Source organism: Jatropha curcas, unplaced genomic scaffold (genome assembly GCF_041381405.1).
Source record: "Jatropha curcas cultivar XTBG-Jc1 unplaced genomic scaffold, XTBG_Jcur_1.0 HiC_scaffold_82_pilon, whole genome shotgun sequence".
Taxonomy (NCBI): Eukaryota; Viridiplantae; Streptophyta; class Magnoliopsida; order Malpighiales; family Euphorbiaceae; genus Jatropha; species Jatropha curcas.
The window spans coordinates 16,466-37,735 of record NW_028322345.1 but is presented as its reverse complement, the minus strand read 5'-3'; the positions used below and the strand labels follow the sequence as shown (position 1 = coordinate 37,735).

The 21,270-nt window shown below is 33.6% G+C and overlaps 4 protein-coding genes across 5 annotated transcripts; 3 read left to right on the top strand and 1 right to left on the bottom strand.

The window, feature by feature from the left end:
- Window positions 1-7,322: 7,322 nt before the first annotated feature.
- Window positions 7,323-8,746, top strand: LOC149492202 (RING-H2 finger protein ATL16-like). Its single transcript, XM_089716804.1, has one exon. It carries the CDS (start codon window positions 7,636-7,638, stop codon window positions 8,740-8,742), a length of 1,107 nt encoding a protein of 368 aa, XP_089572930.1. The 5' UTR covers window positions 7,323-7,635; the 3' UTR covers window positions 8,743-8,746.
- A 1,753-nt stretch (window positions 8,747-10,499) lies between these two features.
- Window positions 10,500-14,242, top strand: LOC105632119 (electron transfer flavoprotein subunit beta, mitochondrial). Of its 2 annotated transcripts, none has more exons than XM_020678589.3 (6): window positions 10,500-10,629; window positions 11,092-11,174; window positions 11,267-11,551; window positions 11,679-11,759; window positions 13,248-13,342; window positions 13,888-14,242. In XM_020678589.3, the coding sequence occupies exons 1-6, from the start codon at window positions 10,596-10,598 to the stop codon at window positions 14,111-14,113; spliced, it is 804 nt and encodes a 267-aa protein (XP_020534248.1). In that variant the 5' UTR covers window positions 10,500-10,595; the 3' UTR covers window positions 14,114-14,242. The 2 variants fall into 2 exon arrangements, with proteins under 2 accessions (XP_020534248.1, XP_012069807.1); XM_012214417.4 differs by having other exon boundaries at window positions 10,506-10,629; window positions 11,097-11,174.
- A 528-nt stretch (window positions 14,243-14,770) lies between these two features.
- Window positions 14,771-17,168, top strand: LOC149492201 (transcription factor bHLH104-like). The gene is made up of 5 exons (XM_089716805.1): window positions 14,771-14,991; window positions 15,261-15,344; window positions 16,010-16,087; window positions 16,362-16,524; window positions 16,726-17,168. Exons 1-5 carry the CDS (start codon window positions 14,891-14,893, stop codon window positions 16,966-16,968), a joined length of 669 nt encoding a protein of 222 aa, XP_089572931.1. The 5' UTR covers window positions 14,771-14,890; the 3' UTR covers window positions 16,969-17,168.
- On the bottom strand, window positions 17,145-20,278 carry LOC105632117 (WAT1-related protein At5g07050). The gene is made up of 8 exons (XM_012214416.4): window positions 20,151-20,278; window positions 18,738-18,973; window positions 18,602-18,664; window positions 18,375-18,491; window positions 18,065-18,299; window positions 17,761-17,919; window positions 17,515-17,666; window positions 17,145-17,425 (listed from the first exon to the last, which is right to left on the bottom strand). The coding sequence occupies exons 1-8, from the start codon at window positions 20,187-20,189 to the stop codon at window positions 17,278-17,280; spliced, it is 1,149 nt and encodes a 382-aa protein (XP_012069806.2). The 5' UTR covers window positions 20,190-20,278; the 3' UTR covers window positions 17,145-17,277.
- Window positions 20,279-21,270: the final 992 nt, after the last annotated feature.

The window sequence follows — 21,270 nt, the reverse complement described above, 5'->3', positions numbered from 1 at the left end:
AGCAGACTTTTTAGTATTTGGAATATCACTTCTGACTTTAGAATCACCTATTCTTCTGTTCTTATTACCCCTGTTAGATTTCAATTCGAGGACGAATTGTCTTAAGGAGGGGAGATTGTAATACCCCGAATTTTTATTTTCAAAACCTTCGAATTTTTTTTAAATCAAAAATCGCAAATTTTGGCCGTGTGGGCTGTATGTAATGTAAAACAGGCTCAATTCGAGCCCAAATTTTCAAATTGGGCCCAAGCCCAAAAATCGAAAACCACAAGAATAATTCAAAAACCAATTGAAAAACTTGAAAATCGAGCAAAAATCGAGCCGAATCATTAAATTAGACCAAACCGGTTCGAATCGAACCGGAATGGTCTAGAAGCCCCAAGATTTTTTTTTTTTTTTTTTTTCTTTTTCTTTTTTTTTTCTTTTACTTTTCTTTTTTTCCCTTCTTCTTCCTTGCGCTAGCACCAAGCGCGCGACCTCCTCTCCCCCTTTCCTCCTCCGTTTCCGGCCACCTGAGCCGACCGAACCTCCATCGTGCCACCATCGAACGGCAGCGACCTCACTGCCTCTCCTCTTCCCGTTTTTCTGCGGCGCAGCGACCTCACTGCCTCTCCTCCTCTCGTTTTGTCCGACCACCAGAACCAGCGCCACCTCGCCGTCGCGTCACCGCCGCAGATGCTCAAGCCTCCTTCTCCTCCTCTCTGGCGAGCGCAACGATGGCAGAAGTCGCAGTTCTGCTCCACCGCCAGATCGCGTCTCCTGCTCGATTTCCAGCGACCTCATCGTTTTTCGGCGATCCACGTTAGCAAGGTGAGTCCCAAAATGCCTTCTCGTTATCTTTAGATAAATAATTAATGGACAAATTGAATTTGAATGAGCCACTTGAGATGATTGAAGATTTAGGTTTTGTCAATTGATAAAATTTGGGGTTTTAGTAATTAATTGCCATATTTTGTAGATATTGATCTCAAAATCGAACTTACAGGAAGCATTCTTTATTTTCAGTATACTGTTATTTGATCTCAGGCCTGCTGGCCGTCGGGCCACCGTGGCTTGTGGCGACGGTTGATGTTTCCGGTAACCGGAAAGTGCTAAATAGGCAGAATTTTGCACTCAACCAGTAGAGTATGACTATAATGTTAGATTTGTAATCTGACATTGATTGATATTCAAACTATTGTTTGACTTGAATTTATAATTAGGCTTAGAAAGTATAAGACTGCAGAAAATTTGTTAATTAAGGATATTAGCTACATAATTACATGAATAATACCTAAGAATGAATTAGTTATACAAAAGTAATGTTTAAGATAGGAATCTATCTCCTTGTGGATCTGTTAGTTATTAAGCTTCAATATATTAGTTAATAGTAATCTTTAGTAATCAAAGCTGAAGTAATGCTTAATTCTATTAGAAAATGGCTTAAGTCAATTTGATCTGGGTCTGAATTTATTTGTGATTATTTTCTTGTTTGAATTTTATAGCTTTATATGGATTTTTAATGTTTTCTAAGCATGAAAATTGACATGAATTGGGATAAGAGGGGTTTTAATTTTATGTTGAAAATAGGAGTGATCGAATAGGCCTAGTTAAAATTATTATGATTCTTGTTAGAGAACCTTGATAGGTAAATACATTTAATTCTGAACTCATGAATGCGAAACATTCAGAATGATTATTATGAATCCAAACGCGAAAGATAAACTGAAACATTTGAAATAGTAGGTTTAATTCTCGCTAGGAATAGTTAATCGATATATTTTAAGCTGTAAGTTAAATCTCTTAGTATATGTATTCTTTAGATTTTAATTTAATAAAAGCATTTGTTCGTATTGGCTAATATAAAATTTAACAAAGGTATAAATATGTGGCTATTATCTTTAAGCAAGAATGAAGAAATGAAAGATTGATAAAGAGTACTATAATAGTTAGACACTACGAAACTATCAAGTGAAAGTAATTGAAATTAACTTAATGATATTGTTGTTATGGAAGGAGGATGGGATTTTAAATTGATTGATTGCCCGACGGATGGGCTGTGTGCATTGATTGATAAATATATAATTTGTGATATGTGACAGGGATAGTTCAATTTTTAGGGGAGGTGCTGTCGAAATTTAAAAAATTAGACTAAATTTTTATTTAACAACATAATTAATAATTTATTTAGATTATTCTATAATTTTATATAATAAATATAGTGCTCTGATTATTTATATTTTATTATTATTTAATTATTTAATATTTATTATTTATTTCATTATTATTATTATATATATTATTATTATTATTATTATTATCTTTGTGTTGTTAATATTATTTATTTATTATTTAATTGTTTTGGATGAATTAATTGTGCATTGCATTATGATGCTAATTGATAATATGTCTGCATTTGATTGCATGTTTGATTACTGTGCTGTGAATATGTTGTGCCTTGTTTGTGTGGAATTGGGATGAAGTGGACCACCATGGGTTTGTGAGGACGGTCTGTGATATGGATCCGATTATGATTTGATATTTGACCGTCGGGGGAAAATGGGAGATCGGCGCCCCCTTGTGCACCTGATGATATAAATTATATGGAATTCACAGGATGGCTTCTTGTTGTTGCGCACCTGATAATCTAGATTTGATTGTAGCCCGCAGGGTGGCCTCCTGTTGTGAGCACTTGATGATCTAGATTGGATGGAGACCACCGGGTTGCCTCCTGTTGGTATGGAAAAGAAACGAGAGAATGGAAAAATAATGAGAGGACTGGTCAGTGAGGATTAGACCAGTTGGCCGTATGGGGGATCGGCTCCCTGGTGCACATGTATGAGAGGGCGAGCCATGTGTGAGGACGGCTCGTTGGGGTTTCAGGTGGCCACTGACTAATTTCCACGTGATGTGATTATATGAAGATGTTTATGATTGTGAGTGCTGATGATATGCCATTTGTGTGACTGGCTGCGTGAGCATATAACTAGTCGGATGACTAGATTAATATGTGTACACATTTGTATGACTGTGTGTGTTGTGTAATAATTATTACTCCTTAGAAAACTCACATGTCTTGCTTAAATTTTTCAGGAAGTAGTTTCTCTTTAATTCGGGTTAAGCTATGTTTTCTTCGCCGCAGGATTATTAAGAAGTTTTCCCAGTGCCATAATTGTTTTGCTATGTAATTATATGTATAAGAAGCTATGTATAACAAACAGTTAGTGACTCCGCAGTTGTAGAATTTACATATATTTAGCTGTAAATTAACATAGACAAAATAATTCTGTAAGCCCATATTAAAAATGTGTTATATTGTAAATGGGGCTCGAACTATAGAATGCTGTAGAAGATAAACTTGGGCCGAGAAATAATAAAATATTGAGGTTTATCTTTCATAATAATATGGGCTGAATGTTTAAAATTATATTGAGATAATAAATTTTTAGTGTTTCAGGCTTACTACGGGTCTCGGGGGCCTTAAGCTTACCTGGGCCCTAGTGCCGGTCCGGCCCATGGAATCGGGTCGTGACAATGTTATTATCTTCGCAATGATTTAAATAATTCTTTTATCGTTTATAAGAATCTCAGTTATGATATTTATTTGTCAAATTTATAATAAAACAAGTCAAAAAAAAAAAAAATTGAAACTTAATATTCCAAATTGAAAATGTAAGTTAATATTTTGAAATAACATGTTTTTAATGTTGGAAACGACATTGTTGGTGAAATCAACAATATTTGGAAGTTACTAGACAAACCAATGCAAGTGTTTGTTCATATTTTGAAGGTTAAGAACGTGAAAATATAACTTTTTGTATAATCATCAGTTATGTGCCATTTTTTATTATTTTCTCCCATGAAACGATACTCATAATATCATTTATTCCAAACATTTTTTTAATAAAAAATGTGGTCGGAATTATTCAATCATTCATATTGGAAATGAATAGAAGTACAGACCGATTCATAAACAAAGCGGAAGTAATTTTTTTAGGGACATTTTTGAATGGGTATTCGTATGATATGTACAATTAGATTTTCAATGATGTTGATGATGTTTTAAGCATAGTCTATTCTAGACTTTCTATAGTTTATAACGTCTGATTTTACCCAAAAAAAAAAAAAAAAAAAAAAAAAGGGAAAAGGAGTGCTTGATTAGTGACGATAATTAGGGTAGCTTTCTGTTAATCTCTTAGGGTGAATTTTCAAAGAAGAAGGGAAAGAAGAAAACCAATAAATAAAAATTGCAAAAGTTACTGCCTGCCGGTAATTAGCGGTTGAATTGAAGCGATTTTTAAGGCCCAGCCCAGACCTCCTACACATTGGGCCGTGTTTGGCGATGCATGCTGAAACAAGTCATTTGGCCCACTTACGCATTTGTCAAAACAAAAGTTCTACTAAAGCAGGAAAACACTTGCCTACGTCCGAGTATGGCCCATTTTGTATACAATATTTATATTATTATTCAGAGTATTCGTCACTTGATTTTGCTGAAATCATATGGTAAATTTAGGCATATCTTATCATTTAAGTTATTTTTTAAAATTTTGGTAATAATATATTTAAATGATTTATGATTAGTCCAAGATCATGCAATAGTTACATACAAATAACGAGTTACAAGCAAACCCAGTTGGTAATGTGTAGATGATAGCAAGAAGAGTAAAACTGTAACTAATCAATAATTGAACGCATAAAACTCTGATAATAGAAAACTAGTTTAAAGTCCGTCAAAGCTTAAACAGTGCACCTTAATAGTGAAAAATCAAAGATGGATCTTCAGTTCATTCTCAATTGCTCAACTTTTGACCGATCGAGTTGACCAGTTGCAATAAAATTGACCCGAGAAAAATCAATGTCTTGCATGGCACGTGACACCACATGCAATCCCATACCTAGCTGGTAAACGTAGAAGACCGGACTCTTAAGACCCACATATATATATAATCACTCGAAGAGAAACTAACCTGAAAAGATAAAAATAGCAACTGCCTGAACCTGATTCATGTCCCTGGCAAAATTTTACTATTTGCATTCACGTGACTGAAAGCCTTTCAACGTCAGAACCCACGTGTTTTGATCCATCTTATGGCTTGTAATTTCCATGATCCCACAATCTATGCATGAAATTTCCGTCCTTGGAAAAACAATTTTTTTTTTTTTTTCCATTTAATTTTGTTATGAAACACGTTAGTACTGGAGTATTTTATTTTCCAATTAATCTTTCCAAGCTGGGGAACTCCTCCAAGAGGTAAAACTAACTATGGACAGCTGTTGCCTCCTGCCATGTGTCAGAGTATTTTATTTATTAATTTCTTTCTTCCATGTAGATTACTCAGTTAGTATAGATAAACTCTTTTAACCTTTGAAAGATTACTCAGTTAATATAAATAAATAAGTTAGGACATAGAGAGGAGTATATGACTTTAGTTTTTTTATTTCAGGTTTACAGATTAGGACAAGGTTCGTTTACCGGTGTATACTTCCCACTTCCAAGTCAACTGACTTGCAGATCAAGTTAGACGTTGTCGTTTTGGAAGCGGGGAATATAGGTTACCTATCATTGTGGAAATTATGAACTGGAGTAGAGCTGTCACTTAATATTTAAGACAATATTTGAATCTAATGTAAACATAGTAGTAATTAAGAAGAGAAAGTCTTTATGTGACAAGATAACGATAAGACTTGAGATATTCAGAGTTTTGAGTGTGATGTTTATTATCCATTAACAAACATAGAATAACTTGTGGAATAGAGAGACCAAATAAATATACTATATTTTAATTAATTAATCAAAAAGAGAATTAAGGAGGGATTAGAAAAAAAAAAGGAAGGAATGTTTGTTAAACAAACAAGTGAAATTTTATAGCAAGATTGCGATGAAATGAGTAGTCCACATACACCCAGAAACAAGAAAGAAAACCGAAGACATGATTAAAACTTTCAAAGGACAAACCAACCAACCAAGAAGACGACTCATATTTCCACCTTTAGCTACTCTGATGAGCTTGTTTAGCAAGGCAAATATTTCTTTCTTTTTATAAATTAAAAAAAAAAAAAAGAACATTCAGAAAGTCATACCGATCTAGGAAAGCGAATTAAGTTTCTTTCAATCTTGGATTGCCATTGGCAGAGAGAGAGGCTGCAAAGATTTGACCGTGGAATGCAACTTTTTTTTAAAAAAATTATATAATTTTTAATTAAAAAAACGAAAGAAATAAGATTAATTTTTGGTTTGGCTTTTGTCTTTGGTATAAGTTGTCAACACGCAAGCATGGGAAGTGTCGGTTCTGCCTTTAATTGTGTCCTCTTCTTCTATTTCTATTAGATTTCTACGGTTTTGACTTTCTTTCTTTCTTATGTTATGGCAGTCTCTTTTTGGACAAAGAGGCTATCCTATTTGGACCCACCACAACATTATTTTCCCTTTAAACGTTGATTTCTCATTTGATATTATATATGATGATTCTTCGTATGGCATTTCAAATTGGAGTGGAGGGAGGTCCATTGATTATTATATTTTTTTCAATTTTACATAATTTTAGGTGTGAATGCAAACTTAGATATATACACGTTGTCTGTTTATATTTGCAATTAATGGAAGTTAATTAATTAATCTCAATTCTGTCTAATTATGAACCAATTAATCCATGGCAAGTCATAGTGATGTTGGCTTCCATGTGGGTATTAAAAAATTATAAATATTAAATCTCTTTTATGATTGAAAATAAAATGAACGAGTGTATGAAAAGTCAAGTCTTTTTGAATCATTACCATTTGGAAAAACCCCATGCTCCCTATCATTTTCACATTCATCAATTTTAATTAAACTTGTCTCTACTTTCTATTTTTATATACTTAGAATAAATTACTTCAGCTTCTCATAATAGCATTTACTGGTGCAATATACTCAATATAATAATAGAATTAATATTAATTAGTAATGGTAAATAATTTTACGTAATCTTGATTATCTGATTCATTTTGATTCTTAAATTATTAATCCGATGGCTCTTAAGTATATATTATAATGAAATAAGATTTTAAATTCTGATAACTGTAGCTTAAAGATTTCTGTCCAACAAAAAAATGAAATTAAAAAAAGGAAAATTGTGTAGTTAGTTAAGACTTTAAATCAATCAAGATTAATAGTATCGTAACAACAGAAACATTGTTCCTAATGAGTGGTTAGCTGCTGTGTATTGGTCCCCTAACTAAAGCAAAGCTGCCTATCATCCATGCTGGACAGCCGCCCATCCTAGCAATCCCTCTTCATTTTTATACGCTGTTGCTACTAAAACCGAAGGAAAATTCACCAACTACGTAGTCTTTAGTTCAGAGTTTTTATTTTATTTTCTTTTTCCTCCTTCTCTGCTTTAAAGAATTGTTTAAAAGCTCATTTTCATTGAATTTCAAACCTTTCATGTCTCCATTTACGCATCTCCTTCATTTACCCCACCTGGGTTTTCCCTCTTCTCCACGTTCTCACATCTTTCTTGATTCTACACTTGTCTCCTTAATTTCAAATCTTTCTTTGTTGGTTGTCCTCAGTTCTCACCATTAATATTTTCTCATATTCTGTTTCTTGCGGGACTTCATTATTTTGGATGTTCAGTGAATTATAATCAAGATCTAGAAGATTCCACCAGTTTCATGGATCTTGAAAGCAAACAATCTCTTCTTCCTCCAATTACAAGTCCTTCTACTGACTCAATCTTTGGACCTCGTAATAGCTTACATTCTTCAGATACAAGTTTTCCTATTATAGCTGTTGCAATAATAGGAATTTTAGCTACCGCTTTTTTGCTTGTTAGCTATTATATCTTCGTAATCAAATGCTGCCTCAACTGGCACCGCATAGATCTTCTGAGGCGATTTTCTTTATCAAGAAACAGAAATAATGAAGACCCATTAATGGGTTATCCTCCAGCAGTGGAGAATCGTGGACTCGACGAGTCAATAATAAGGTCAATCCCGATATTCAAGTTCAAGAAGGAAAGCCATTATAAGAATCCAGTTAGCGAATGTGCGGTTTGCTTGAATGAGTTTCAAGAAGATGAGAAGTTAAGAATAATACCAAATTGCAGCCATGTTTTTCACATTGATTGTATTGATATTTGGCTTCAAAACAATGCAAATTGCCCACTTTGTAGAAATAGCATTTCAAGCAATCCTGCTACTAATTCAAGATTCCCATTTGATCATGTTATAGCGCCAAGCTCTTCGCCACAAGATCCAAATCCTTATAGCGGAAGTTTGATTGGTGGAGATGAAGATTATGTTGTTATTGAATTGGGAAGTAATAATCATAATTCCACAGATCAAACTTTGCTTGCAGCACAGGAAAAGTTGATGAATTCAGGAGAGTTATCGGTCCGGTCAATTAGTACCCCTTCTCCGAGGAGGAAATTGGAGCAGAGAGGAGGAGGAGGATCAACGGCTCAGAAGAAGTCAAGGAAATTTAATAAGGTAACAAGTATGGGCGATGAATGTATTGATATTAGAGGGAAAGATGATCAATTTGCAATTCAACCCATTAGAAGATCTTTTTCAATGGACTCATCGGCAGATCGGCAGCTTTATTTAGCAATTCAAGAAATTTCTCAGAAGCAGAGCTGGCAATTAGTAGGCGAGGTTAGTCCTAATGATCAAGGTTGTAGTAGTAATGTTAATGGAAGACCAAGAAGAAACTTCTTTTCTTTTGGTCATGGCAGAGGAGGATCAAGAAGTGCTGTTTTACCTGTTTATTTGGAGCCTTAAGGCTCAAAAGGTTTAGATTAATTCTTCTTTCTTTTTCAAAGGATATAGTGATTTTAGCTGTGTTTATTAAAGGAGTAGGATTTATTGTGACAGAAAATATTCAATTGAAATCTAAAATTCTAATTTTTATTTGATTCTTGGTTTTTCTTTTTGGCCTGGCCCTGTCTGTTCTTCATTACTAAATTAGTCATTATTACTATGATTATGGTAGGCTGATATTACCATTTCCTTTTTCATTTTTTAATTTGGATTGATTCAAGTGGTTAATCTGAAAAAAAAAATTAAAAATTTTTCTACTATTTTCTTTTTGTTCTTTTTTTGCTAAAGAATGAAACAAAATTTGAAAAAGTAGAGAGAGGTCCCATCTGTTGATTTAGGAGGTACAAAAAGAGGGAAAATTTACAAAAAGAAATTCAAAGAGAAGAAAAAGGGTAACAAAGGAGCCACCTTTTCTTTGATTTAGGAGGGCAGATATAGAGTGAAAGGTCCTTTTCAACTAGTATAATGATGCCAATATCCACCAACTTCCTCTACCAATAATGGTGAAGGATGAAAGTAGATAACTGTATATTTTCTGGTCATGGTTGGTGATGCTTCTTTTACAGTTTTACTAACTCATCAACTTCCGCTCCAGCCTGTAAGAACCATCGGCTAATCTGTCAATCAAAATTATCAGATTTGTCGCCCAATGATAAATGTTCGGTTTTAAATTATATTTTCTTTTTGTTTTAAATCGAACTCGAGCTTAGCTCAAACTTTGAAGATTAGAATTCCACCTTTGGTCAGAACTACAGTAATGAAACAATGGGAAATGGTCATTTATTATTTTTGGTCGAGTCCAACCCAAGGACAATGAAAGATGCAGCTACTTCGAGGTAACAAAAATATGTGGACATTTATGTAGGAAGGGCCACACATTGGTTTCCGATGCGTTTGACAATATAACTACACTAGATAGGCACTAAATTGGTTTTCAGTTTGTTGTTGTCTGGTGGATTTTGAATTCTTGGTTTATTATCAACAGATTCTGACTTTGAAAATATTACAATAACAAGTCTTGCATCTATCATCTGTGTCTGTGTTATGTATGTATGATCCGATGACGTAAAACTTTTGTTCAGCCATGTGCTTTTATGTATGGGCGGCAACGATAGTGCAAGCCTTCTCTGTGGCATGCATTAGGGACCCCATTGGTCTCCATTGCCCTCCTCCGTCTTTTTCGAGAAATAAATCAGTCAATTCCTCCTCCGCTTCTTCTTCTTCACCAAATATAAAATAGATTAAAAAAATTTAAAATTAAATTATATTTTTTTGAAGTAGGCATTTCAGTGATTAATATTTAAAATTTTCAATATAACATATTAAATTTAAATTTAATATTAATAGCGAATAATCTCAAATAAGAAAAGACTCTGTTTTTTCAACTATGAGTTTCACTGATTAAGTGAGTCAAATGAATTCACACTATTATTTATTTTCACGTATTCAGCGTTGGATGAATTAAAAAAGGAAAAAGAGTTTGACTCAGATCTCCGGACGGACTGTGACCTTTATTACTCGAAGTGTCTTTAGATGGACTTAGCTCAGGCCCACGATCAAAGGGCCAACATCTAATGTAAGCCCATTTTATCCAACGATTGGATGCAAATAACAATAACATTACTGCATAAAATGCCACGCCATCAGTAAGCAAGGAAGCAATAAGCACTCAGATCCATGCGAGTATTAGTAGCCCTTATCGACTTTCTTTTTAAGGAAGAGACAAACAAGTATAGGATTATTTAGTTGCTTCTCAGGAGTGCTGAGTTCTTCAAGGGCTATTCTTTCAGTGACCGGTTGGGAAGCAATGTCCCATGTCTAAAGCCCACACGCAGGCATATGATTATAGTTGCGTTTCCAACCGGAATCAAATTAAAAACGATAGTTCTGAAATTATCTTAGCAACTGTATTTCAGCAGTTCAATCTTAATTTTATTTTTTATAGAATTAAAACCAACATGCTATTGTTTACACGTATTAGATTTTGTTTTTTTATTTATTTTTTAGTCTGAATTTAATAAAAATCTATAAACTCATAACTTATTGTCTTATTGGCTTGTAATATACACAATTACACGTTCCTTTTCTAAATTACAGCATAAAGGGTTTACCATTTTCAATAAAAGTATTCGGATAAGCTTTCAAATTAAAAGATTTGGATAATTTGCCTTTATAGTTTTATAAAATATTTTATTGATCCAAAACTAATTTAACACGTAAATTTTAAGTTTAAAAGTTGTTTTATTTTATCCAAATCGTTTTTAGTTCTTTAGCTTTCGCCAGTTTTAAGTTTTCGCTCTCTCTGTCCAGTTCAGACAGCAACTATGAAGATTTTGGTGGCCGTAAAGCGAGTTATCGATTACGCCGTGAAGATCAGAGTCAAACCTGATAAGGTAAATCACCATAACCATCTTCATCAAACTCCAGAAACTTACACTTACTTTAGATGCTTGATTATGTTTTCTAATTTATTTTATTGGTTTAGAGCGGAGTGGAGACCCAGAATGTTAAGATGTCAATGAATCCATTTTGCGAGATAGCTTTGGAAGAGGCGCTTCGAATCAAGGAGGCGCGATTGGCATCTGAGGTTGTCGCAGTGAGCATGGGCTCCGCGCAGTGCGTTGATACGCTGCGGACGGGTCTAGCCATGGGAGCGGATAGAGGGATTCATGTGGAATCTACTAGTGCTTTGTATCCGCTTACTGTGGCTAAGCTTTTGAAGGCTCTTGTGGAGGTCGAGAAACCCGGGCTGATTATTATGGGAAAGCAGGTTGGTTAATGTATTGAATTTTATTTTCTTATTATCTAAGTTCTTGAGAAATTTAATTAATTTTTGTTTTTTGTTGGAGTTATTTTGGAGCTTTACTTGTTATCTAATAGGTGGGTTTTTGGTTTAGGCCATTGATGATGATTGCAATCAAACAGGGCAAATGGTTGCGGGGTTGCTTGGTTGGCCTCAAGGGACATTTGCTTCAAAGGTTAGCCAGATGTATGCCATCATTCAATTGGCACTCTTGAATAGGAGCCTCCTCTGTTAGGTTCTATTTTATTTTTCTTGTGTCTCTTGTTTCTTTGATATAGTTGTATGTTTCTATCGGTTGGCTGTAAAAGAAAGGGTTAACCTTTAAGGTATGCTGTTGTGGCAAATTTGATTTTCCGGAGCTGTTTTTCTATGATTTCCAATTAGTCACTTGTTAGTAAGAATTAATGTATCAACTGTATTTTGGAGCTATTAGTTGGGAATGGGTGATAGCATTGCCAATGCCGTTGAGCAAAGTGAGCGGGCATTAATGCTATGCTTTAGTTAGTGTATGTTCACAAGCATCCCTGCTAAAAAGAGGCAGGCAATAATGCCAAATGTTTCCAGTATAATGCAGCTCTTACATACTTTTGAAAAATGTTCTGTATAGTGTAAATCCTTCTTGGAGAAGACTGGTTATGTCAATGACGTACATGCACAACATAATAAAAGGAAACCAACAAGTTTGATGAATTGAATGCACATTGAAGTTTGTGGTGCTGTTTGATTTTGTGAATGAGTACTGAAAATCTCAACATCCAGTGATATATATTATAATTCAGAGGGAACCTTATAAGTAGGAAACAGTTGAGAAGAGACTATAGGGATGACACAAGATTTTGAAGCATATCTCTCATCATTTTCTTTTTAGAGGAAACTGGTCAACTGGGTGGTATGATGCTTATTATGTTGACAGTTGAAACATAAGGATTATGAAACATCAATTTATGTCTATTAAGAATATTACTAAGTTTCGGATTTGGACTCGAGTTTGTCATTGTTATCGCATAATGTTAGATATTGTGGATTTAGAATGTAAATACTAGGGGCTTCAAGATTCTGCTGCAACTGGATGGCCAGTTGCTGACCTTGGAATTGTATCTTAAAACTAGGCTGGTGAAGGATCTTAGGTTTCGCTCAACTGTTTCACACTACTGAGACGGTTTAAACTTGTCAGTGCTAATGGTTGCTGAATGATTCCATATTATTTTCGTGAAGGGGCAGTAACTTCTATGGTGGACTCTAGAGGAAAGTTCATTTTACATTTTGCCAAACCATGGCGAGTACTGACTATAATATTGTTTCACATTCACTTACCTTCTAATATGCATTTACATCAAGCCTTGAATTGGTGTAGGAAATAGGAACAATATTTTGTGCATTCAAATGATTATTTTTAATTTTGGTTGTGTTTAATTCTCTGTTGTTTTCATAAGAATTCAAATATGTTTTGAGTCCATTCCTTAAGGTTTGACGCTAAAGGGGTGGCTAGTTGGTCTTAGAACTGGATCTTGCTTGTATGTGTATGCTTTGGCTGTTGTTGCTAGTCGCTAGATGGTTTTTGTACGAGGGGGCTACTATTATCCCATTCATGACTTCTATGTATTCTTTGATTCCGTCTCTCTTCTGTTCTCTGTTTTCCAATAACATTGCTGTTTGATAGTAGGTTTTACTTGACAAGGAGAAACAAGTAGCAACAGTAGAAAGAGAAGTGGATGGCGGTCTTGAGACTTTGTGTTTAGACTTGCCTGCAGTAATCACGTAAGTATTTGATTCTCATTTTCTGTTTGTATTCAGTTGTTTTGAACTTGCTAATATGGTTGGGCAAGTTTTGGAAAATACGCCCCTCAGTTGCATACTGTTATGGTGTTTCAAACATGATAGTACTGTAATTTCATCACTGAACTTATCCTATTATCCAATAAATACAACCTCTAAGATGCTAGATGAAATATTAAAATCATTCTCAGTCATATAATAATTCCAAGATAAATTAATTGCTAAAGAAAATGCATTTTGTTTTTGTCTTTCAGTAGCTTATTTTTCTTCAAGCAGGCTGCTGTAATCATCATATTGTGTGCTACTAAAACATCTTATGGCAGTAAATACAAAGCCAATCGACTTCATGCAGTCAGAGAGATGATCTCTGGTGACTGAATTCCTTTATTAACTTCGATGAACGACTCTTTTTAGATCCAAATATGAGAAAAAGAGAATGGTCGGCGTTTTGCATTTCAGCCGTGTTTGCATGTATATTGTGTATAGATGTCATATTTTGATGCATTCAAGTTTATCTCCTCGTGCAGCACTGATCTGAGACTGAATCAACCAAGGTATGCAACGCTGCCAAACATCATGAAAGCAAAATCGAAGGTCATCAAAAAATACACGCCGGAGGAGTTAAAAGTGGAAATTAAATCCGATCTAGAGATCGTTGAAGTTACAGATCCACCCAAGAGAAAAGCTGGGGTTATTGTTTCTTCTGTGGATGAATTGATTGACAAGCTTAGAAATGAAGCTCGTGTCATTTGATTGTTCAATAATATGGCTAATTTATCGATGAAATCCTCTCTGCTAATTATTTGAGGGTTATGAACAGTGGATAGCTAAGCTCCGAATGCTAACTTCACAAATTGAATAAATTCAAATCAGTTGAATGAATTATGTATGTTCGCAAATGTTTATGATTTATTGCTGGGTTAAAAATGCAATAGCATGAGCTTGTGTTAGTAACTTGATATCCCTTCGATTCAAAATTAAAATCTCTTAGTGTTCTAAAATAATAGTCTCATTTGTATTTTTAAAAATATTTTTTTTCTTTTCACTCTCTTACAATCCCGGTTTATAATCATCATGGTTGAATTTATTAGATAATGGAACAAAAATTAAAGATAATTAATTAAGATCTTTAAAGATATACTAATGGAAAAATAAGAAATAATATGAAAAAATTGAAAATTAAAATTTTAGAACGGAGGAAATATGTGGCAAAAGAAAAGGGTAAAAGTGAAAGTCAGTGATGGTGGGTTGGCGCAGACAATTAATCAGTTAACTCGGTCCTCAAAACAAAGCAAAAAATTGACGCGGCGGCGCGCAACCCAATCACGATTGATTCCTTACACGTGTTCTAAATGTATTGGACCTTTCTTTCACCATGCCTTTTTCGGTCCATCCCCAAATTTTAATTTTCAAAACCAATAATCATCTTATCTCTCTTTCTTTTCTTTCTTTTCTTTTCTTTTCTTTTTTTTTTTTTAGGTTTTTAATTAAAACCCATCGAATTGATCAATTTCCCACCAACCTTAGCCCATGGATTCGTTAGAGGACGGCTGTTGCTGGGATTTTCTTGATTATAACTTTATCGACGAAACCGCAACGTCTTCTGATTTCTTATGGCATAATAATCAAAGGTATTTGTTTTTTCAGCTGATTTAGGGTATCTATTTATCGTTGATTTTTCTGCCCTTAAATTAATAAATCGATGTTGTTTCACTTAGTATTTACTTTTATTTTGATTTCATTAGGTTTTTTGCTTTCCCAAATTGAAGTATCAGAAAGTCGAGAAATTTATCATGTCATAAGTTTGTAAAGATATATAGGAATCGTCTCTTTTGTGCTTTTAAAATACTAGTTGGGACATGAATTTTATGAAAATTGATCCAATCGTTGATAATTGCAGTGGCGACAGCGCCGGTGGCGGCGTGGATATTGATTTTTCTTCTTCTGGTACTGTATCTGAAGCAAAACAATTCTCGCGCAAGAGGTATTATTTTTTCATTTCCCTATAATTTACGCTACTAGTTTTTTTTTATTTCAATTTAATTACTTGCTCCTGTTGCTGAAGAATATTATTTGTTAGGGATTAAGAATTTCATAGCCATAGTAGATGTTCTAATAATTGTGCTTTGACTGGGGATGAAGTATGCATAGGGTTTTGGGACTGCTTAATTTATGTGCTGTACATGGAGCATGAATTATACCTATTCTGATTTACATGTTGAATCATAAGGCTTTATGTTCCGATATCTAATATGTTCTATTGGTTGTCTGTCTTCACCAATGAACTTCTGAAGTATTCCTTCATATAATTGAATCACGCTTTTGAAATTGTTGCAATTTTGCAATTAAGACTTGTTTGAATTTGCTCCTTCCTAGTTAGAAACAGTAAGGGGAAAAGGATGAAGTCTCATGTACCAAATACTTATAATTTGTGGTTTCTCACATCTTTTCTTTCAACTAAAGTTGCTTCTGTAATCCTAGGAATAATAAAATTCGAAGTGTCATGCGGCATTTAAGAGGTTTTTTAGTTACTAAATGTGCTAGTCTAATCTTAAGAAAAATTTCCTTTGCTGGTAAATAAAACTACATTCTCACGTTATTCTGCTAGTCGGTTTTCATAATAATTTCTCTCTTAATATTGATATACAGGGGACGCAGCGATTCTTGCAGCAAACCGGTGACCAAAGCTTGCCGAGAAAAGTTACGGAGGGAAAGATTAAATGACAGGTATGCTTCTTGTTGTGTTACAATACATCATGGCTTTGTTTGCTTAAGAATAAACCATTTTGAGCTAAAATACACAAATGAAGGCAACTAATGCAGAAAATTGTAATTTGTCCCAAGAATTTGGAGTGAGTTTTTAGCAAGGTAAATAAGAATTTTATATTTGCAATTTATTGAATAGGATGCTAATCATGTGATGCTATTTTGGAGCTCTGAACTCATTTTTCGCATTTAAATTGTAGAAATAAAAGACAGGATGGTTTTACCATGATTGCAGGTTTCATGATTTGAGCTCTGTTTTAGAACCTGGCAGACCCGCGAGAACTGACAAACCAGCCATACTTGATGACGCTATTAGAGTTCTGAATCAACTGAAAACTGAAGCTCAGGAGCTCAAAGAAACAAATCAAAAGCTTCTAGAAGAAATAAAAAGTCTGAAGGTAGTAATTTTGAAATCATAATGAAGTGCAATGCCAACTGGTTTTTCATTAGCAGTCTTTCGGTGACATGGGGATATTATAAATTAGGCTGTGTAAATTAGTATAGGTTAAAGCCTGGAATTCCTTACTATGTTTCGGATTGGACTACTCTAGTTCTTTCTTTTGGGTGCCAGTTTTTTAAATTTTGTTGCCTCGTAACAGGCTGAAAAGAATGAACTTCGTGAAGAGAAACTCACGCTGAAGGCAGATAAAGAAAGGATGGAGCAGCAATTGAAGGTTATGGCTGTTCCTCATGGATTCATGCCAGCCCATCCAGCAACCTATCATACTGGGGTGAATAAGATGGCAGTCTTTCCAAGTTATGGTCTGATACCAATGTGGCAATTGCCTCCTGCTGCCTGCGATACATCCCGTGACCATGAGTTCTGGCCTCCTGCTGCATAATTTTTGTTTTGTTCATTAATATCGCCATTAGATGTTTTTTCTTTTTCTCCCAAAATAGTCCAATGATTTTTTCCTGTTCAAATGTAAATATGACTGCATTTTTCACTGCCCGACTTTGACAGTTTACTATGACTAATGCATTGTTGGGATTGGCAAAAAATATAGTTCGATGGAAATGATAAAAGCAAGTTAATTATTTATGTACGCTGTTGATGATTGATCTTTGAAGAAATTTCTATTCTCATGTTTCAAAGGAAGTATACATATGGTAACAATATCTCCCCAAGGTTCGCCAAGTTTCACTTTACTTCAAACTGAAGCAACTTTGCATTTCTTGCTCTCTTCTTCCTCATCGTAAGATTGATCTTGTGATTTGCTATGAATTTGTTGTTGGTCACCTTCCTTGCCCCATAACAGCAAATATAATCCTACAATTACAACAGCAGCTCCCAATATGCTGTACAAGCCGCAAAACATTTTGAACATTTTAATGCTTTTATTTATACGCATATAACTGTATATTCAGTTATTTCAATTCCAAATTACCTGCCGAGGTATAGTTTTTCACCAAGAACAAAATATGCTAAAATTGCCACTAATATTGTTGAAAGGGGATTGAACATGGTTACAAAAACTGGTCCTCTTGCTTCTGTGCAAAACAGCTGAACATAAACTATTAAACCTGATACCACAATTCCCTGCCATATAAATAATTCAATTAATTGAATTCAAGAATTAGTGCCGTCGATGATTAATTAATCCAAAATAAAACATTGGGCTTTCTGTACTTACACCGTATACAGCAGACCAGAAATCGATATTGAACCCAATTGTCCAAGCAGCTTTTTTATGTTGTACAATAACGGTAAAGAAAGCTGACTGTGCAGCCCCAACAAAGCTCATCCACGTAGTCAGCGATAGTTGAGCAGGATACTTTTTTAGGGTAAATGCCTAAAAGATAATTGTCAAAAATTTATATATCAGAATAAATTTTATCTGTTTTATTTGTTGATACGAAATGCCATAGTTTCTGTTCTTTCTGTTTAGTTAAGTGCAGCACATTCTGATAAAATAAAAGTAAAGTGTAAAGCTTAACCTGCATAATATACCATATAGACCATGACATGCAGCTAGCAACAGTAAGAATTGAACCCTTTAACCAGCTCTCTTGATTGCTTGCAGTTTTTCCACCAATATGGATTATAGGATCCCAAAGATTTTTCATCACAGGACCTTTATATAATGTCATAATCATTACACCTGCCAAGGAAATTGAAGTTCCTAGAACTTTCGCTATCCCACGAAGATTTCGAAGATTAAGACTCTCCAGCCTGCATAGCATTAATTTAACAATAGTTGGACATATATGCATGTATCCTTAGAATTATGGAATAAAGTTAACTAACCTTAATACAACCGCAATTACAAAAGTCAAGGAAGCTATGGTGTTAACCATTGATGCAAGAAATGTCGGAGAGGTGTATTTCAGGCTTGCAAAATACATGTTCAGAGTCAAACCCACGCTGTAAACATTCAAAAAACGCTATAAATATTGTATTTTTTCAAATTTTATTTTCTTAATTATCCAGATGCATTCATTAATTAAATTATATAAATCAACATATGCTCTTACCCCAGGAGAGAGAGGATGAATATTTCCAAAAATAGAGCTAATGTTAGCTTCGGCCTTTGTTTTCTGCAGGAGAAGAGTTAAGTATAGATATGAGAATCGTAAAATAACATAAAATAAAATTTGCATGAACTATTACCTTTCAAGAAAATAGGCAAAAGGAAGCATTACTACACCAGCAACAATATGTCTATAAGTAATGTAGACATGAGGATTCATTCCATGTTTAAAAGAAGCTTCAGTGATAAAGTAGAGAAAAGTATAGCCAATCTGTGCGAGAACCATAAGCAGGTGTGGCTTAAACCTTGTGTAAAGGTCAGCAATAGACTTGAAATCCATATCAAAATTCTGGTTCTTTCCCTTCAGGAGCACAACCTGCCCATTCATATAGAAGATAATTGATAAATTTTTGAGAAAAACAAAAATGGGTGTTTATTTTGTAGCATGTTGTTGTTAGCATCATGTTCCCAGAATATCATATTCTTTTATTGTTGAATGTTTACCAGATATGGGAAAGAAAATGGAAAGAAATATTTTATGCAGCAAAAATTTTCTGTTTATATTCCATGAGATTAATGTCACCATCACCACTCATCAGCCACTATTGCATAGAGGACATAGAGAAAAGGTAGAAGAAATTAAGCATCTTACATTAATTGCTTGTCATATTTGTACCACCTTAATTATAGTCATAGGCCCTTTGGTTGAGATTTCGAAAACCAATTTTGCATACCAAAGTAAACTTCCCGTTTATGGAATTGGCTTTCAGTGCAACTATTTCAAAAGAAAGAATGTTTTTGGCAAAGGAGTCTCAATATACTCTTTTGAATATAAATATGCATAAATTAGAATGCAATTGTTAATATATTTATATTAATAGTATATTAAATGTATAATTATCGTTTATATAAATAATTAGTAATATATAATATTTGTAATTTCACTCATTTGATCTAGCTAGTTGGGAAACTTGGATAACTTGATTAATCAATGGAAAAAATATATATCCTGTAAAGGAATTTATGCTTTTCTTTTTCATATGTAGCAGCTGACCGCAATGTAATTCTTTATTTGTGATTTCATAAGAGCATTATTAATCTACTTGATAAAATTATTTCCTTATATACACTCTAGAAGAAATTTCATATATTATATGTGTGATCTACAAGAACTTGGAACAAAGAAAGCATCTAATTCTTATAACTATACCTTCGAATTTATTTCTCTTTGATTTTAAAAGTCAGGCAATTCGTGAGTTGTCCTTATAATTATTATATATCAGATTGAAAGTATATATTAGAACGTCACAGAATGATTCTGCCATTAGAAAATGGAATAGAGGCATATATATCGCAAAAGCTAAAACAACACTTTGTTTCTTCAGGGAATGTATAATATTCCTCCTTCGAATTTTTTTCCCCTCCTTGCTGTATACGAAGCTTGGACTAGAGCAGTAGGATAATCGTAACATGAAAAGTTCTAACATCTCTCATTTTAGAATGAATAAAATAAAAATTTCAACACACAACAAAAGTGAAATTTGCATACTTACAGTGTAGAGGATGTCGAGCACGTTTGGCAATCTTCGCATAGAACAAAGAGAAACCAAAAGAAGATGAGAGAAATTGATTAAAGAAGATGAGCGTCTGCTAGTCAGTGGTTTTACACCGAAGAGCTTGTATGCATATAATTTGTAAGGAGTTGTTATGTTACGTGTAAGTAGTAAGAAAAATAAATGACATGCGTGTACATAAGTCATCACTGACTATTATGCATGCCTATCATTTGTCAAATTCTCTAGGTTTGTTTCTTTTTGAGGATGCCATATTTTAATTTAGTGTTGGGGCAAAATAAAGCGATCAGATCCCTTTTTTTCAATATCATATTTTCATATACTATCTCTATTTCACGGTGATTGTCACATTTTAGAAAATAGTTTATTTCAAAATACTTATTACATGGTTTCAGAGATAATAAATTTATTTTTTCACGTTTACCCTTTATATAGGACCAATAATTATTACTTCAATTTAATAATTTTTTAAGAAATTAATATTAAATTAAAAATAATTTATAATTTATATAAATTTAACGGAAATAGTTTCACCAATTAACATACCAGCGATTTACTAGGGCAAAGTCAGAAGTGGGCTACCAACCCACTAACTTGGTGTTGGGAATAAGCATACTTTGATCTGTCTGACGATGAAAGTTAGGGATGAATTTCCTTTTTTCTTGCATTAAGCATCTCAAATATTATATCCCCATATTCCTCAAATTGTCCTACAAAGTTCAATTCACCATATTTTGAGAATGAAAAATACAAGTTGTTTACTTTCTTATTATAGAATCTCGTGCTAGTATTAGTTTTCTCAGTCGCATATTTAAGCTTCTGAATTTTTAAACTTGTAGATTAAATTTTTATTTATCAATATTGAATTCTTCAATTTTTATTTACATAAAAATTAAATTTTAAATTAACTGAGAATAACGGAAAATGGAAATCATTAATGGTAATGGTAAGAAATATATTCGATAATAACGTAATACATAAAAAATAGTCATTACAATTAAGGATTTTACTTCAATAAAAATAAAAATTCAAGAACGTAATGCCAACAAATAAAAGCTTACTTTGAATAAAAACAAAAGAAATCTCAATTAAATCCAAC

Coding starts and splice junctions, on each gene's coding strand:
- LOC149492201 (XM_089716805.1), top strand. CDS start 14,891: ATGGATTCGTTAGAGGACGGCTGTTGCTGGGATTTTCTTGATTATAAC. Junction 16,088..16,361: donor AGGGAAAGATTAAATGACAG/GTATGCTTCTTG, acceptor CCATGATTGCAG/GTTTCATGATTTGAGCTCTG. Junction 16,525..16,725: donor AAGAAATAAAAAGTCTGAAG/GTAGTAATTTTG, acceptor GCCTCGTAACAG/GCTGAAAAGAATGAACTTCG.
- LOC105632117 (XM_012214416.4), bottom strand. CDS start 20,189: ATGCGAAGATTGCCAAACGTGCTCGACATCCTCTACACT. Junction 17,920..18,064: donor CTATATGGTATATTATGCAG/GTTAAGCTTTAC, acceptor ATTATCTTTTAG/GCATTTACCCTAAAAAAGTA. Junction 17,667..17,760: donor TCTGGTCTGCTGTATACGGT/GTAAGTACAGAA, acceptor TTTATATGGCAG/GGAATTGTGGTATCAGGTTT.
- LOC105632119 (XM_020678589.3), top strand. CDS start 10,596: ATGTCTAAAGCCCACACGCAGGCATATGATTATA. Junction 10,630..11,091: donor CACGCAGGCATATGATTATA/GTTGCGTTTCCA, acceptor CTCTCTGTCCAG/TTCAGACAGCAACTATGAAG. Junction 13,343..13,887: donor GACTTGCCTGCAGTAATCAC/GTAAGTATTTGA, acceptor CTCCTCGTGCAG/CACTGATCTGAGACTGAATC.
- LOC149492202 (XM_089716804.1), top strand. CDS start 7,636: ATGGATCTTGAAAGCAAACAATCTCTTCTTCCTCCAATTACAAGTCCT.